Here is an 18186-nt window from a genome sequence, read left to right on the forward strand (position 1 = left end):
AAGAATATTAGGAAAAATGAAGTATACGGCTATTAAATATGAGCTGAAGACAGGTAAAATCAGTAGCATGTACTAATAGAAAAGGCAAACCAAAACATGACGCAAAGATAAAATCAAAATGCAATGGTGTCCTTTGTTTGGATTGAACATTTCCTCAATATCAACATGTTCCGACAAAACATTTCAATTTTGCCAAAGTTGCATTTTCTGGCAGAACGGAGTCCGTAAAAAGCTTCTGACTAGCTCAAGCGCTTGTATTCCAAGTGATTCCTTTTGTGTTTTGCGGTTTTCATCCACTGTGGAGGGAGCGAACACTTCGTGAGCCCCATTCATTCATCTGGCCTGCCATAAAAAAGCACGTCTATTTTAAGTGCGTTGTAAAATGGCACATGTCACTTAGCCGGGCTGTCCAGTCACAGGACGGTGGGCCAGGAATCCCCTTCCACACCCACCCCACGCCCAGCCCGGCGGCAAGGGCAGCACCCTGGGGACACATCGGCCCTGCACACCCAGAGGGAGCACGTACCAAGTGCCTCCTTCTGGAGACTTCTGTAACTTCAACTCACCACAGCAACAGGGATGACTCATGAATAGAAATTTATATTTCTGTTTCTCCCCCCTTTACTATATCTTTCTTTCCGAGATGAAAATCGCTATCTCAGAGCTGAGCAGTGCGAGACAACAAACCCATCACAAAAGGGATCGCCTGCCAGAGTCCAGAAAGGGTTAAGGCAGCAGTTGGAGAGGTTTGGGGTGACGTCGTGCTTCTGGACGCCTGAGAAGTCTCTTGAAGGTAGTTCCCCTCTGGTGAGGATGGGAGCGAGCCGAGGTCTGAAATCCGAGATCCCTCGCAGCCTGGAGCTGGTGAGGTCCCAGTAAAAGCTGTTTGCCTGCTTTCCCTTGCTGAGCAGTCACACCGCTGCACCGGCCTGGCCAGTATGGAGCGAGCCCTCTGGACACACATAGGACTGACCCTCCTCCAGCTCCTGCTCATCTCCTGCTTGCCGAGAGGTACCGTAAGTCAGCGTCTGCGTTCCCGGCACGGCCAGATCAGTCCCATTCCTTCAGTGTGGTCAGAGGGGTTTGAGCTCACGGGCTGTCATGGGCAGTGGAGAGATCTGCAGGGATGGTAATAATAGAAAGAAGGGACTCTGCTTTATTTATTCCTTTCTCGCCAGCACAGAGCATGTGTGGGGGGAGGTCTGCCCAGGGATGATTTCCAGGCAAAGTTAATAGCCTTAAAGAGAAACAACTGGCTGGATTTGTTTGCCAATGGCCATCAAGAAAAGGGTATGCAATCACTTCACTTACTACTGCTTTATTTTCTCAACACTCAGTGCTAAGGAAATGATGATAAAAAGAGGCATTTAAGTCTCCGAATTGTAAAGCGTAATTTGTTTAGTTTGGCAAGACAGAAACTTTCCTCTCCAGCCCCAACACCAAGAATGAAGGCAAGGGAGGAAAAAAGTGAAGGAAAAAAAGAAAACAAAAGCCACACATTGTTTCCGATCTGGGCTTTAGTTCTGCCAATATTATTCTTTCGAAGGGGAAGCCTCGTTAAAGCAGAATGATCTTTTTTATAGCCAAGTCTCGCTCCAGATTCTGCTGAACAAGCATGTTCAGTTTCTTCTTGATAAGGTTAAGCAAAAGGCATTTACTGGTGAGTGCAGATTTGCTGTCGTTGTGGCCACGAACGTGGGCTGCTTACACCTGGAAGCAGCTGAAGCTGCAGATGGCTGTCAGCATCCCGCGGGCTGCCTCCTCAGGAGCCGCAGCCCTGAGCACTGGGAGGTGCAGTGCCCCCGAATCGCCCGACCTTTGAGCGGCTGGGTTGTGGCAACATTAACTGCCAGGTAAGCACCTCGGGGGGACGCATCAGACCAGGGCATGTGCCAGGTATGCAGGCAACCCGATCGTGACGGCTATAAACAATCAGTGTCAAGGACGGGGCTACAGAGCCCGCCTCTCTCGGGGCTGAGGCAGAGGGTCTGCCTCTGTGGTGTCCTTCCCTGCTGGTCCTGGGGGCCCAGGGTGCAGGCGACAGGGAGACTGACCTCCTGTCAAAGACTTCCCTGAGGGGCACCAGCACAAAGCACGGTCTCACTGTCCCACGTGCACCCACTTTTTGTCCCCGCGGCAGCCTGTCCCTCTGCCATGTGCCAGAGCACTCCTAGGCATGGGCAGTGGCTGGCCAGCGGCAGGGTGCTGTGGAGGGGCTTATTGCCCACCTGTTCTCCCCAGCACCAGCTCCTCATGCACCGGGGGCAGTGACTGAAGGGCCTGGGGGTCCCACATCGAGGACAGCCACCCCTCTGCCCTGTCATCCTCGCTGTGCCTTTGTGCCCTGTCTCCAGAGGAGTCACTGGCGTCGGTGCTCGCCCTGCACACAGCGGTGGGAGGGGTGCTTGGAGCCAGGGGAAGGATTCAAAAGTGCGGTGGCCTGAGCATGTCAGGGCAGGTTGGAAAATAGCATTTTGCCTCCTCCCCACAGATGTATCCAATTTTTATCCCTATTTATCACACCCAGTTGCACAGGGCCTGCCTCTGGAGTTGGGGGCAGGAGTCAGGGGAGGTCTGGGAGTTGATTTTTGGAATAAACTTGAAGTGCAAGTGACTCATATTTCCTTAAAAATATATGTGTTTGTGTGTGCTCCTGCCTATCTCAACCCTCCCCAATCTCTCCTCCCCTCCCCCTTCGTCCTCTGTCTAGAGAAGTGGAGCCCAGATGCACTCAGATGCATCCAGATGCATTCAATCTTAGCAAATGGGTTACTTCAGTTCACACGTTTAGGTTCCTAGCATGGACAAAGGGGGAGAGATTCGCTTTTTGTTTTGGAGGAAAGCTGGGGTTACTCATGCTCAACCCCGAGGCTACCTCAAGGGGCTCCCAGGAGTCCCGTTAAGCCCTCCGGTGCCCCGTGGTTTGGCTTGTTGCCCCCCCCACCGCAGGGGCATAGGGCCGGCAGCTCGGGGGCACCCTGCGGTCCTTGGCTAGGGCTGAACTACAGCCCCAGGGCAGCTGTGTACAGCTTGAGGTGGAGGCTCAGGGATTTTGCTGCTGTCTGCGTAGGCTGTTTCTATCCAGGCAACGTTAACTGCCAACCTGGTCCAGGTCTGACACCGCTACAGCAAGCAAACACTCAAGACAGGGCCGGCACCACTTCTCCATGGTTAACACAGGCATGTCCCTATGTTATGTTCTCATAGATTTAAATATTACAGCTGTTTCTTTTCTACAGATTCCCAAATATTCTCCCATATCACAGCAGTCTGGCTTTGTTCCCCAGCCCTGTTAACGAAGGCTGGGCTTTCCAACCTCATGCATGCTGCCACTATCTCAAAAGTGCCGCGTTCACACCCGCTCCTGTTCCTTGTCCTGCAGCACAGGAAAAACAAAATCTCTTCCCAACCACACTAGTGTAATTTTCCTGGCCAGAATAAGCTTCTCTATCCCAGAAACAAATCAAGGCCTGCTGGGTAATGTAGCAAACTCAGTTTCTGCCTTATCCTGGCTGTTTTACAGCCCTGTCACAGCCCTTCTTGGATGAACACGCGATGCCACGGTGCCAATAATGAGATCAAAAATGCCGTCTCATAATTACAGAGGAGAAAGTGAAGGACGGGGAGGTTTAGGGCAGACTTCTGCAGGTTGCTTTAGATGCTAAAAACATCCCAGCTCGTGGCATAGATGATGGCCTGTAATTTAAATCCAGCCATGACAAAAAGATACAGAAAGAGGAAGCTGTGGTGTTTTGAGGGCAGGGGGAAGACGCGTGCTGAGGAGTGCGAGGTTTAAACTGGAACAGCATCTGAGATGCGGTGGAGGCGTGTACGCCTGCTGCAGCGCTCCGGGCCTGTGGGCCAACTGGCCTGTCCCCAGAGGGAAGGCAGGGATTATAAGGGCTTTGTACAAGAAAAAGGGGAAAGGAGCAGAGCTGCTACTTGGAGTGTATGGAGTAGAGCTCTGTTTTGTGTGTTACAGCTCACTATCTGGAAGAAAGGGCTGCTGAAATGTAGGAAGAAGCGAAGCGGGACGTTTCTAATAAAAACGAGCACCCTGCCTGAGGCCTACCTGCCGGGCTTCTCCTCAGCAGGGGTAGGGCAGGCAAGGAGGGGCTGCAGGGCGGGCAGGTTTTCTGGAAGGAAAATGGGTAGAACATGAACAACTGGTGGGCATCGCAACTGAGGTGATGTTGGCTGAGGGGTCCTGGGACCATCGGGTTTTGTAGTGTAGATGGCTGAATGGACACTCCTATTTTCACTTAATGCTCTTTATTCATTAACCCACTGCTATAGCTTTTAGATGGGCAACTCCTATACACCACAAAGAGGAAGCACAGTTTTTACCTGGCTTTCCTTTCAGTTACACTGCACTGAGATACTTGATGTTTATTATAGACAAAGCAAAAGAAGGCAGTGTGGAGTGAGGTACAAGCTTTGGAAGTCATATGGGAACTCCTGTTAAGGACTTGATGGAGACCTCAAAAATGACTTTTTATTGAAGTAACAATTCTTCTCTCGTTGGAGCAGAGGTGTTGTGAGTTTATGATTTGTTTATCACAGCCCAGTCAAGAGTGGAAGCTTGCAAGTGTAAAAAAGGCACTACTGTAGGAGCATGCTGAAGCAAACCTATGTCCTATTAGGATCAACAGAAATATTTATTTCTGAATTTTATAGCTACATGTTTAGTAAGTGGACCAAGTCAGCTTAGTATAGTAGACCTCGCCATGTGTTCACATGCTAGCTTTTTTTTAATTTATTTTTATTTTTTTAGTGAGAAAATCTTTCATTTTTTCCCTTCACATTCATGGCTGTGTAAAAGCACATACTAATAGTTAGGAAAGGATGCAAACTGGCTCACTGGGAGAAGCAGTCCGATTATTCAACAATGGTCTGCAATCCATAAATGAAGCACACTGAGTAAAACTAAAACAGGGATGTATTTTAGCTCCTCTTTTAATTAGTCCAGCTGCTAAAAAGAATAATAGGCACATAATTTCCAAAGGGAAGCAAGCTTCTTTAGAGATAGCATTATTCCCTTTCGTCTTCTTAACCTATTAGGAAAACAGGCATCATTTGCACAACGGGTTATCTGAGGGATGAAAAGGTTAGGAATAAAAACCTGCACTTTCCATCGTAATTAAGGGTTTGGGGTTAAACTGTTCTCCAAGTGCACCGGTTAAAACTTCTTAAGGGAACAACTCTCTTCCCTTCTGAGGTCGGTTCCTCTTGGCCTTACTAAGTGGATCCAACATGTTTCTCATTTCCAGTTGAGAAATTCTAGATCTTCTGTGTGCTCAGAGCTCTTCATGTTGTTAATATCCATACACATAACACCTATGGGATAGGAACCAGCTTGCACTGTGGTGCAATGTGAGTAGACTTGAATAAGGAGCAGGATAAAACAACCATGAAAATGAGACAGACATGAAGAGAAAGAAAATGTGTTAGCTTTTACTAGATTTCACCTCTGTCAGATTTATTCTTTCTTTAAATGAGAAACCTTCATTTCAGAATTATTACATGGCTGAACATTTCCTAATAAGAGCCTTAAGAAATTGCTCCTTCAAACTCAGATGCTTGCTTCTTCTGCAGAGGCAGTAATTGTTATTGAGCATCATGATGAAAAAAAAAAAAAGGCAATCAAATAAAAGGGGACATACTCTCATTTGTGGAACATGAGCTGTTTGAATAAACACTTTGAAAGTCATCTTCTATGGACTCTAATTTTAGAGATGTATATGTTTGTATCTGCTCTTATTTACAATGCACTTTTAATTTGTATGGCACTTTTCAAAGCAATTTGAAATGATGTTTCTTTGAGTGTAACTATTGTTACACCAATGTGCTGACGGATAAACTGTGGCATGGGAGGAAAACTCATCTTTTCTATGTAACACAATGGATATGTAGGATAGGAAGTTCCATCAGTTCAGATCAAGGTATGGATGTCCTTATAAATCACTTTCTTCCATGTTCTGATAAATACATATATACAACAAGGTCCTGAGGTTCTCTCTCTTGTAGAACTGTGGTGAATATTTAGGCTTTTTTCCTTTTTATTTTTTTTCAGGGAGAAATGGAGACTGCAAACTGGCTTTCTGTTGGATCAGTACTCTGATCCCTCTACGTAGCAGCTAATGCCAGCACAAAGATAGGGAGTGGGAATGGGAAGTCAGGGACACAACTGAGGGAGATGTCCCATTGCAGCAGCAGCATGGATTTATATCAGCTTAAAATGACTACAGCCTAAACTAGCCATTCTTCCAAAGAAGTAGAAGACATATAAGTTAATTGCTGTAATTTTGCTTGCTTTAATTCACCTTAGATCCTAGCCATATAATTTTCCTAGCTCCAAGCCCTTTGGAACAGAAATCCTCTTTCTATTTAGTAAGGTATCTATGACAGGAAAATTCACCGTGACAAGAAAAGTGTGCTAAATTTGAAGTTTTAGAGCGATGAACTGTCTGACCCACCCTTGAGGCAGCAACGTGCTTGTGAATCTGCGAATCACCGAAGTTTTAAGCCTGACCTAGTAAGATAAACCAAATTTGAAGCTGGTTTACTTGAATATCCCAAGCTGCAAACTGCAGTTGGTTAGAAGTTCACTAATATGTAGATCACAACTTAATTGTTTCCACACCCTCAAACCTATTAATGTAGAATCCCTAAAGATGAAAGCGAGTAACTCACCACACTGTCCACCACCATCTTACATTTCATCTGCATCCCCATCCCACAAGAATCACTTTTCTTCTTTCCTTATTTTCTTATTATGACTGAAGAACCTTTTACTATTATTCTAATTTCCTTCGCAAGGTCAAATTCAGCTTGGCTTTTGGCAGTCCTCCCTTTATCCCTGAGCTCTAAGACATAGCTTTCTTTGATGATCAGACTTTTTCCATCCCTCATAGGTCTCCGCTTTTCCCTCAAATGAGAGATTTGGCTGGGCTCATTGCATATCCCATAGGACTCATCACTATCCTTTCCAGCAGGCCTTGAACTGAATAGAACTAGTGCTTTAAGATGGCCTTATCCTTACAGCTATTTTTTCTTACTTGGGTATCCTCTTTGAACTCACTGGCATAAGAATAAGTAACATATCTCCAGTCTTCAGGGTGAGTGCTAATGGAGCCTTCGCTTATCTTCTAAGGAGACTTCTGCCTTTTCCGAATGGCATGGTAAAAACTGCCCTTTTGGAAGGTTGCATTTCTATACAATTTCAAACAATATTTCTGTCAAACCTCCATCACCATCTTTCCCAAGTACTAATAAAATATTTTATCGTGGGGGTTTCATCACCTCACTTTCTGAGGTCCTGCAGTTTGGAAAAGGATAGTATTTGAGGTTTGGCCAGGACAGAGATGGCTGAGTCACACGTGTGCCCTGACCATGAGGGCAACAGGAATAACAGACCCATTTGTGTGAGGGAGATGACAACTTCACTGTCAACTGTTCAAGCTCCTCTTCTGCACACCAGGCTGCCTAGCCTAGGCACATCTTGGCTGAGGACATTGGCACCTCTTGAAAAGGTGAAGCAGAAATAAGAAGCAAATAAGAGAACTCTGGGCCAGAGCAAGTGAGGGAAGTGGATGCACCAGGCAAGTTAAATCACAGCTGAATTTTTTGCAACTTTGTGAATGGAGTGCGTGACAGTAGAAACTTGGTAGTCCAGCGGATTAAAATTGTATTTCCCCTTAAAGCTACTAGAGCACCAGGAGTAATCTTCTTCCACTCCTTCCCTGGCTCCTGTGGGTATACGGTACAGAGGCAGGCAGATAAGCACCACTTGTACAAAGGCAAACACAGAGCTGAATCAAAATCAAGAGCAAAGGCTGAACACTTTGCCTTTGCAGTCTTGAGAATCTGTGGAGAAAGCAAGGCCCTGTCTGCACAGGGATGTCAGTAAGCATTAGAGCATCCAGCAGATGAGCTGTGCACTTCATTCTGTGCTGGCTCCTCTGTGGCTGCTCTTCATCTGCTTTCAGCAGCTCAGCTCCCAGTGCACGCTCAGCCACGACAAGAGCAGGAGTCGGCTCCCTCGAGACACTCCTGCGGCACCTTCTCCTCGCTGTGGCTCATCATCTGCACGCAGGTTTTCATGGAGGAAGCTCAGGGCCTGCCTGTTAGTGGGGACGGCTCCCCAGGGAGAGGAGTCTTTGGCTCCTCCAAATACCCAGCTTAATATTTGAGAGCAGGGGAGGTGGCGGTGCGACTGTGATGAATTGCCTTTGCTGGAACAGCCCTCGGGCTGATGCTGACAACAGGAAGGCCATTTAGAGCCCACAGAAACGTGGGCACTGCTGGGGAACATCCCCTCCCACTGCTGTCTTGCAGAATCAGTCACTGAAAGCTGCGGGATATGAAACGTGCCCCTGTGCTGTGAGGGCGAGGCAGTCTCACTAGGTGCAGATGTCAGCAAAAAGAATGAACGTGTAGCCATCCAAACCTGGAAACATATGAGAATTACCAGCTAGGTCGCATGTTACTGCTGTGCTTGCCTTTGCACTTTTCCCCCAGGCTGGACTCGAAGCAACAGGAGAAGCGTGGCACCGTGTCCTGCCAGGCTGCCGAGCCCAGCGGGCATTCCCCCAGCACCTTCCCCCAGCTGTTTGCCTGCCTTCCCCACACAACTACTTCTTGCTCAGTTTCCATGGTCTTGAGCTGCTTCCACACGTGCTGTCTATTCCTGGATTTAATGGGCTTTTCTTCCATCATTAAAATCCCATAAATTAATGTGCTGTTTATTTGCTTGTTCTGAGACTTGTTTGTTGATTTCAGCTAAATATTTTGCAGGGCTTGTCAAGCAGCTTCTTCCTGCTTCTTCCAAAATCGGGTCAAACCACTTTCTGGACTATGTTTGACACTGGGAGACACAGCCACTGCCTCCACACCAGCCTGCCTGCTCTGGAGGATTACCAGTTAGGCCCACAATGTACCCTGTGATTATCGCAGCCACAGCTGGCCAAGGCCTGGTTTCCAGCATTTCACTCAGTAAAATCTCCCCCTGATCCTCCCTGCCTCAGTCTCTTCTCTTTTGGGGTAATAATGGCCAAGTGTGGCTGCAGGGAGCTGCCGGTGGGAACATGGTTACCGTTCCCCAAGTGCACAAGGGGGATAATTCTTCCTCCCTGGGGCCAAGCTGAGCTCAGCAACCCAAACAAATGTTTGTTGCATGTGGGCTGCTCTGTGCATCTCCCTCTTGCATTTCTGAGGGAAAGTGTTCCTTTGCCTTCTGCTCAGCAGTCAGGAGATATATGCGCAACACAAAAGGGATGCTACCATTATTAAAAGGGTACTTCGAGTCTTTGCACAAGTTTCCTTAAAAATAACTTCTACAAAACTTCACAATAACAGACTTCATGATTTCTTTGAAGAAAATCCTAGACATGATCACTTAAAAAAAAATAATAAAAAATTCTCAGACCCACAAATTTCCCTGTCAAGGAAAATATGCTGCCCAAACTGCAGTACCTGCGAACCTGGAAGGGAATTCAATGGACGGTAAATCAAAAGACAGTCTATTTCTATTGTCTCACTTGAAACAAGGGCAAGAAGTAAGCAAACAGCATTTCTAGGTGACAGTGAATTTATTTTTACAGTTCTTTAAGGGCCAAGATCTGCTTCTCCCATCTTAACACTAAGCATTACCTTAAGCTCAATTTATGCTACCAATAGGCCCACTGAATCCAACAAGAGTGACATTGGCTTTTTGGCCCTGTTGCATACACAAGCTCTACACAGAAAATTAAATATGTTTATGCACACACACACACTCTACACATACAAATACGTGTGTAATATTGTTATAAAATCATAGAATAATTTAGGCTGAAAGGGGGCTCTGGCGGCCGCCTGGTCCAGGCCCTCTCTCAGGGAAGTGCTAACTCGGAAGCCACTTTGTGCTGCCTGCAGCCTTACCTAGCCAGGCTTGGCATTTCTGCACGGACGGAGACACGCCTTGGTCAGCCTTCACAGTTCTCTCTGCCTGTGAACATTTGGATCATTTCACAGATAGCAACAGATAGCTACAACCCAAATGGATAGAGCCATTTCATTAATGAGCATTGGCAATCTTGAGAGAATTTAGATTTCTAGCTTGAGCTGGAAGACCAAAGGATTTGAAGGAAGCTTTGCAAAAGCTCCTGAGTGTTGGGTAGTTATTTATTGCTCAGGCTTTGGGGATTCTTCCTTCAACAGGGAGCAAGACACCCGCCCCTATACACCACAGAAACAGCTATTTCCAGTCATGTATGATGAGATGGATCAAGCTGAGTGTCAGTTCTAATAAGATAATTAGACACGTGTAATCAATTTGCTCTGGAGTCTGAATCAGATACAGATCATAGATAAATGGCTTCATTAGAAGAGAATAATAGCTATAGGTTAAGAAGTCCCAACTTGGCCAAGTTGATTGACTGCTGTTCTGGGAATTAGGAGGCACGGGTTTAATTCCTGGCTCTGCTATTGTTTTTCTCTGGGACCTTGAGCAAAGTCACTTCACCTCTCTTGTGCTTCAGTTTCCCATCTGGAAAAAGCACTTTGTAAAGCATGTCAAGATCTACAGGCACAAGGCTATATAACTGCTAAACACTAAGGTCATCTTGATGCAAGAATTTATTATTGGAATAAAAAAATACAAAATTTTATTGAAAGACAGATGTGGCTCTTTTCTTCTTTTTGGAATGGTTGTGGTTGGGAGGGAGTAGAAGGGTTTTAGCGCAAACAGCAGCCTGGTTTCCAAACTCCAAACTGCAGTAGACTGGGAAAGGTTCAGCTGTGAGGAGCACAAAAGGCTAAATTTCATTTCCCAGCCAAAGGGAAAAAAATGAAGAAACAGTTGGTGGTCCCTTTTTGATGGAGCAAATAAATATCATTAGGGAAAAAGATAAGCTTCCAGGAACTGGGCTTCACGAGCCCGTGGAGAATCAAGTGAGACGGAGCAGCAAGGTTCAGTGGCAGGGAGCTCTGTCTGGCAGACGCGGTAATTCGGTTATGAGGCACAACGACAGCAAAAGCAGCGGTGTGAGAAGGGAGCCAGGTACGGGCACAGGCGGGAGCGCTGCGCCTTAGAGATGCACGGCTGGTTGCGATGGCAATGCAGCTCTGTCACTCAGAGTTTAAAACAAAAGAAAAAAGGATGTTACCTAACCACAATAAGAAAAGAAAAAAGGGGAGGGGAGAGGGAAGAAGAAAGAGAGAGCCTCATTATGTTTCCTTCATGTCTCATCTTTCCAGGCTGCTCTCACACTTCTTACCATCAACCTCCATGAAAGCAGCCGTCAGGTCTGTCAGCTGGCTGAGACATGCTGACAGCAACGTGCACTCATTAGATTTCAATTTGTAGACTTTAGACAGCACGCTGGCGATGGAAGGTGGGGTCTGCACTTACTGCAGCAGTCTGGAGTCACAACCTGAGGTATCACAGTGCCCTTTCCTAAAAGGGCACTTCTAGCATAGCTTAAATACCAATGTATAAGGTTATGCTAGATAATAAAAAGACATTAATAATGTTATCATATTAGAAATGCCAGACAAAACAAACATTTAAAAATAATGAAAAATCTTGTTTCCTTTGGCAACAAAACTGAGTATAACACTATGTATTTCTGAGTGAAAATAGGGAGTGAAATTGGCTAAAATCCAGCTGTGAAATTGGCCTTTCCTGTCGGACACCCTCTTCTTTGACAGCAGCAAATTCACAAGCTGAACAAAACATGCTAGCATAGTTTAAATAATGTACGCTCTATACAAGGCTGTAAGTCAGACTGAGATCTGAAGAAGAGTTTCTCACATGACCTCATCCCCTGTATTTTTTTTTATAATTATTTTTCTCAGTGCTGATGTGGAAGGCCTTGCAGAGAAAAGAATTAAGTGAACGTATTCTTACCTCCGCTGTGTTTGCCTCCTCTGGCTGTCCCTGCAAAACTGCCCGTGTGTCCCTTAGACACCCAAGCTGGTATCTGGGATGTGGGTTACCACGTAGTTTGCAATTTTCTACACTGAAGACCCGGGGCAACCTCATGCCACGCGTGATCTGACAAATCGCTGAATAATAGATTCTGTCAATCCTTTGCAGAGAGTGGATTATTTCTGTTGTCCCCCCCTTCCGTCCCTGCTTGCAGAGTACACGGTGATCAATGAGAACTGCCCTGGGGCGGAGTGGAACATCATGTGCCGGGAGTGCTGTGAGTATGACCAAATCGAGTGCGTCTGTCCAGGACGGAAAGAAAAAGTGGGCTACACCATTCCCTGCTGCAGGAATGAGGAGAACGAGTGTGACTCCTGCTTAATCCACCCAGGTACGTGTACCATGCTGCGCTCACACCAGACCTGTGGCCAGCATGTATGGGCAGCTGTTGAGCAGGAGAGCAGCGAGGGCATGCACATCCCTCAGGGCCTGGGATGGTGCTGGGCCTCCTAAGGAACCCCCCCTGTCACTCTGGTGGCAGCAGCAGTGCACATGGCAATGTAGCACTGCCGCCCAAAAAAACCTCTTCTACCAGAAAAGCTGTCCTCAGGGCTTCTCAGGCAGGTTTGTCAGCTGCCAAAGGGTGATGATGCAGCTGGCTGCCCACCAGGAGTGTTTCATAGGTGCTCAGGGATGATTTGCATCCCCAAGGCGAGAAGGGAGAGATGATGGGTAAGTCTGACTAGCAAGGAGGAGAGGGCAGGGTGACAGGTGAGAGCAGGAGGAGACAGGACCAGGTCAGAAAACGTCAGAATCACTTGGGCTGAGCCCAACCTGCACCAGCATAACATGCTTAGACTCCTGAGAGAGGCATTTACAGCTGAAGCAATGAGATTTAGAGGTTTGGCCAGTGAAACAGAGCGTTTGGCTCCAGATCTCAGTCTGAGCTGCCTAGGGCCTGGAGTTGGAGGCTGGGTATGGTTCACAGCGGGGAAGCTGTCAGCGCCACAGCAGTCAATAACGTTGTTGGCATTTATTGTGAAAAACAGAGAGTGGCTGCTCCTCTTTCCTCAGGACAATCCACCTTGGCTTTCTTCTAACACGGTGGCTCTCCTTTCAGGCTGCACCATTTTTGAGAACTGCAAGTCCTGCCGTAACGGCTCCTGGGGAGGGACACTCGACGACTTTTACATCAAGGGGATCTACTGCGCAGAGTGCAGAGCTGGCTGGTACGGAGGGGACTGCATGAGTAAGTGTCCTACACGGGCAGAGGCACGTCAGGGACAGGGAGTGATGGGATGGAGCCAGAGCCATGCTGTGCCTTTCCAGCTGTTCCTGTACCATGACCCCCGCAAAGGGCACAGGCAGGAGAGGACAAACACAACCAGGCACTGAGCAGATGTATAGTGGGGAAAAGTTCTCTCCCAAGGCTCATCTGCTAGGGATTGGCGCGGGCCCCAAGTCATGGGAGTTTACAACCCTACTAAACCCTTTTGTTTTGTTTTGTTTTATTTTAAAACTTCAACTACTGTGACTCTGGAAATCTTGTGTTCTCTGCATTTCTCGGACATATGTCAGCATAACTAATTCTCCAGAGGATTTCAGCAAAGCATAAACATTTACGAGGGCAGCAGCAATGTTACAGAACTTCTCCTCTGTCCTCTTTCAACCCCCGGGCTACAGAACCAGCCCCAAGGAAGTCCCAGCGCTCCCTCCCTCCTTCTCACAGCTCCAACACACTCAGAGGAAGCGCTGGATAACACAGGGTCTTTCAGGCCCTGCTAGCGCTATCTGAAGGTTTTGATTCAAAAGCCCTGCCTTCTTGGATTTTGCTAAGTTGTTGGTCCCAGTGCTATCTTTTAATAATGAATTCCATAAGCTAATTGGAGACCGTTTAAGGCATCTATTTCCTTTACCAATTTCCCACGGGTGAAACTACAGCCCTTCACCAACCCTCCCTCAGCTTTTATTGACTGCCTCTTTGTTCGTGTTTCACTGAAAGGGATGAAAGCAGTGTCTGCTTTTCCTACTCTGTTCTGTCCATTATTCTACACACCTTAGGCTTATCTCCTCTTAGTCACAGATGTTAGAGCAACAAGTTAATCCGTCTTCCTATCAAACACAGCCCATGACAATTAAGGAGGTGAAAGCAAACAAAATAAAGTAACTGCTTTAAAAGCAGAATGTAGGGAACCCATTGTTTCTGCAGCAGGGTTAACTCAGCCTTGGTTCTTCAGAAGTTGATAAATTGAGTCCCCTGCAATTTACAGTCTGATTTCTGATAGCACGTTTAAGGCCCTTTTGCTCTGGGTCGATTCTAAAGCTCCCTTGGCACTTAAAAGCAGAGCCAAGAAACGATCATTAGCTCATCTAATCCTTCCCCCTCTGCCTGAGTAGATCGGTTGCCTATGGTGTATTTCAGCCTGCTTGTGCTTTAAAGCAAACACCACCTCACGCTGCAGTCCGTTAGGAGGCTTTAGCAATACCGAAATTTCACAGAGCTTTGTCTGTTAGTGGTTTTCCTACTACTTGGCCTTTTGAGGGCTGCAGTGTGGTGCCGGGAAGGTGCTCTTCTCTGGATGGTTCTGGGTGCTTCAGAGAGGCGGGGTGGGGAGCTATGGCTATTGCCCCCCGGCCGCCCGGCAGCGCGGTGCTCTGCCTCCCTCTCGCGGGCCGCGGGCGGCGCTGCCGCGCACAGCGGCGACCCCCGGGCTCCTTCTCCCGGCTCCGGCCGCTCCGGGCTCGGCCGAAGCGGGAGGGCTCCGCCTGGCGCCGGCTCTGCCCGCCCCGGGCCCGGCCCGGCCGGCGGGGCACGGCGAAGCCCGATCCCCGCTCCGCCCGCCCGCCCGCGGCGCCATTTCCCCTCAGGCGGCCGCGCTGCGGTAGCGAGGTGCGGCCGCGGGGTGGCGCCGGGGAGCCCCGGAGGAGCCCGGCCCGGCCCCCCCTTGCCGGGGGATGGAGTTAGCTGGGGGCGAGGGCATCGCCTAGTGGGGTGGGTGGCTGGTCTGGTCTGTCGTCCCCTACAAGGCACATCAGAATCTAAAAACGACCCCTCCTGCTGGACCCTTTTCCCTGCACCCAGTCCTCAAGCCTTTCTCAAGCTCTGATGTTCACATCGCTTGAAAAGATGCTCCGGCAGAGCAGAGGAGAAAGTGCTGATACCCACCAGCTCCCTCCCTGTCCGAATGTGGTCCCGGTGATGGCAGTACCTGTACATTTACAGACTGAAAATTACAGTGTCTCATGGAGTAACCAGTCTGCAACGAGCAACAGGTACCAACAGGGTGAGACAAGTGACAGCTGCCTTCTCTGTCTCTGAACACTGGTAGCATTTCTGCTGTCGTTCTCCTCTGCTCATCCACTGGAGCTTTGAAGGAGCTCCGCACTGGTGCTGTAGCACTCGAACAGCAGATAGCAAGTTCTCAGTGGAGGTCTCCTCAGGACCTCTACCTTCACAGAGCCGCGGGTCTCTGCGGGCAGGAACTCGGAGGTCTCTTGAATTGTTTTGTTTTCTGTCGGTAACGAGCCTTAGAGGAAATCTCACTGTGGCCCTGAAAGCTGCCTTTTTTCAGGAAAAGGAACGGAACAAGGAAGTTGACAGCCTGCCAAAGTGGATTTTTTTTTTTTGTTGTTGTTGTAAATGAGGCAGAATTTGCCAGCATTTGTGTTTAGGATGTAAATTATTCTTGAGAGCTTTCCAGGTCTCCTGCAGATTTCAGGAAGGGAAAGGATTCCTTTTGATCAACAGATAACTGAACTGTTGGTCTGGGGAGGCAGCCTAACCTCTGCTAGAAGTGCTGGAGATAGAGGAGCACAGATCTGATCGCAAAGGTGCTTTGTGCAGAGTAAGGTGGTAGCAAACCTGAGAATGTTCTTTTGGAAGCAGTCACTGAATGGCTCCTCTTTAGCCTCTGGACCACCTGCTTCGCTGGCCAAACCAACTTCCTTGGCATCTGTGTTCAGAGGGTTCAGGCTGTACCACTGCAAACAGAAAAGTTCATTTAGTATGCCTTGCACACAAGTATCTCTTTGCACCAGTTCTTTGGCTTTCCTTTGTTAAAGGCACAGGAAACTCAAAAGCCCTTCGGGACGAAAGGGAAATTTTCTTTGAGGTGATCCAAGCCCCCTGTCAAACCATCTGAAGATTTCTAGCAGCTTTGTCTCAGGTTGTTTTTGAGGCAGGAGCCAGCGGCAGCACAAGGTCCCGTTCCATGCTGTGGGAAGGAGCATTATCATGTGCACCACAGCAGATCCTGCCGTACTTGCTGAATCGTAATGTGGCTGCTGGGCACAGTCATTAATCCTTGCTTTTTACACAAGGAACTAAGCAAGCCACAGAGAAGGATGAAACACTTGTGAGGAACTCCTCTGAGCAGGATTTCTCTTTCCTTGGGTCCTGCTTAATTAAGGGTAACCGAGGGTAAATGAACAAAGGGTATTTCATTCAAGCAACTCTTTCTTAAGAAGAAAGAGGAGTAATTGACCCTCAGTTTTCACGTCTCCCCATGGACAAGATGCAGCAGGACAGATTTCCAGACACTAAGATCAATGGGAACTGCGGTGCTTTCTACTTCACCAAATCAGGTCACTGTCTCCCTCTTTTCCCAAAGGAAAGAAGGGCCCTGGGGCAAGTGTTAAAACCCACCATTCCCGTAGGGAACATTCATCCTGCATTACTTGTTAAAAATGTAGGATTCAGCTTCAGAATTTATTGCAGGGAACAGGTCTTTATGTTGGACTAAGGAGATAAAAGGAAGTGAGAGACATGCTGTGGAGGCCTGTTGGGTCATTTTTGACCCTTTGGCTTCTCCTAGTTACCTGTGGTGTGGAGCCTATCAGGATCCCCTGGTTCAGCTGTGCTATTAGACTTGATTGCAATTTCTGGCTTACAGTTACAGCCTCATCCCCCAGCAAAACAACAGAAGGCTTACTAGAGAATGTAGCCATGTGCAAGACTCCATTCGAAAAGATGTAGTCAGGAAAGTAGAAACTGAGAAATGAGCTCTGCTTGATATGTAACGATTTAACTGTTCATTTTGCTAGCATTTTCATTTACAGATCACAGAAGGCTCTACAAAAAATGCTAAACAACTTTCCTTCTTCCACAGAGGAAGATACTTCTAGCCATATTTTATAGCTGGGGGAAAGGCAGAGGTTACAGAAGGTGAGAGAACTCTCTGGACTACAAATGTTCAGCATCCACAATGAGGAATTAGGGCAACTATCTCTGGACAGCTGCCTAGGGACAGCTGCAGGATCGCCATGAAAAGATCCTGCTTCCTCTGAGTGTGACCTTGTCTGCCTATTCAGGTCCCTCTCCTCTGATGTTTTTTTCAGACTGGTCAGAAGTGACTGGAGTACTTGTTATTCTGTTGGTGCTGGGCACTGAGGTAGATTTTATGGTGTGATGTAAAGCTGACAGTGACACAGATAGAGTAGGACAGGAGGAGAGAAAGTTTAGGAACGAACCTGAGAAAACGGGTGAGGGCTGTATATGATACATACGCTACAGTGAGGTGGAGGGGTCATGGCGGTTTTATGTCTCCATTGGCACACATAAGGATGATGTGGTGAATCCTGAGGGCAAATGGATACCTCCTGTAGGAATACATCAGCTGTTTTTCCTCCAAGAGACTCCTTGGGAAGAACTTGAAACAGTGATTTTGGGTGAAACAACTCCTCCTCTCAATTTTTTACTCACTTGAACTAATTTAGGTGTTTGACACTATCCCACAAGCTTCTTCAGCTTCAGTTTGAGATAAGACCTATCAGAACTTTTGTGAGCTGGAGCTTTGGCCGGGTGGGTGGATGGGCTAATCCTGAGTGGGACAAAAGCAGTAAGAAATAGTGTTATGGGGCTGCTTTGCAAAGCAGGGAAAAGCAAGAAAGTAAAACTTTTATTGGGGCAGTCTTAACACAGGCAAGACTTCTGATAGAATCATAACTTTTTGTAGCTTCTGTGTGGCCATTCCTTTGTTTTCTGTGCTGCCTTTTATGTATCTTCCTAAGCCACACTGTATTCTCATTCCAATGTTGTTACTACTTGTATTTTCTTCAAATGCAGTTTGAAGGTTCCTCAGACAGATTTTTTTCTTCTTTTGCTCCCCAGGGTGCGGGCAGGTTCTTCGGGCTCCTAGAGGTCAGATTTTGCTGGAGAGTTACCCACTGAATGCACGATGTGAATGGACTATTCATGTTCAAGCTGGATTTAACATTGAATTAAGGTAGGCCATAATGACTTTCAGCCAGAACTGGTTTCAGGTAGACATTGGGGC

General features: G+C 47.5%; 1 protein-coding gene across 3 annotated transcripts in view; it reads left to right on the plus strand.

The window, feature by feature from the left end:
- The first annotated feature begins 602 nt into the window (after window positions 1-602).
- Window positions 603-18186, plus strand: part of PAMR1 (peptidase domain containing associated with muscle regeneration 1) — a 54511-nt gene continuing 36927 nt past the window's right edge. The window contains exons 1-4 of one of the 3 annotated variants that reach the window (XM_013194428.3): window positions 603-1011; window positions 12126-12302; window positions 13032-13160; window positions 18021-18135. In XM_013194428.3, the coding sequence (XP_013049882.3) occupies window positions 939-1011; window positions 12126-12302; window positions 13032-13160; window positions 18021-18135 (494 nt within the window). In that variant the 5' untranslated portion in view covers window positions 603-938. Of the gene's footprint in view, window positions 1012-1047; window positions 1854-12125; window positions 12303-13031; window positions 13161-18020; window positions 18136-18186 lie in introns of those variants that run through there. The other 2 variants (XM_013194441.3, XM_013194436.3) reach the window with 2 other exon arrangements.

This window comes from Anser cygnoides, chromosome 5 (genome assembly GCF_040182565.1).
Source record: "Anser cygnoides isolate HZ-2024a breed goose chromosome 5, Taihu_goose_T2T_genome, whole genome shotgun sequence".
Taxonomy (NCBI): Eukaryota; Metazoa; Chordata; class Aves; order Anseriformes; family Anatidae; genus Anser; species Anser cygnoides.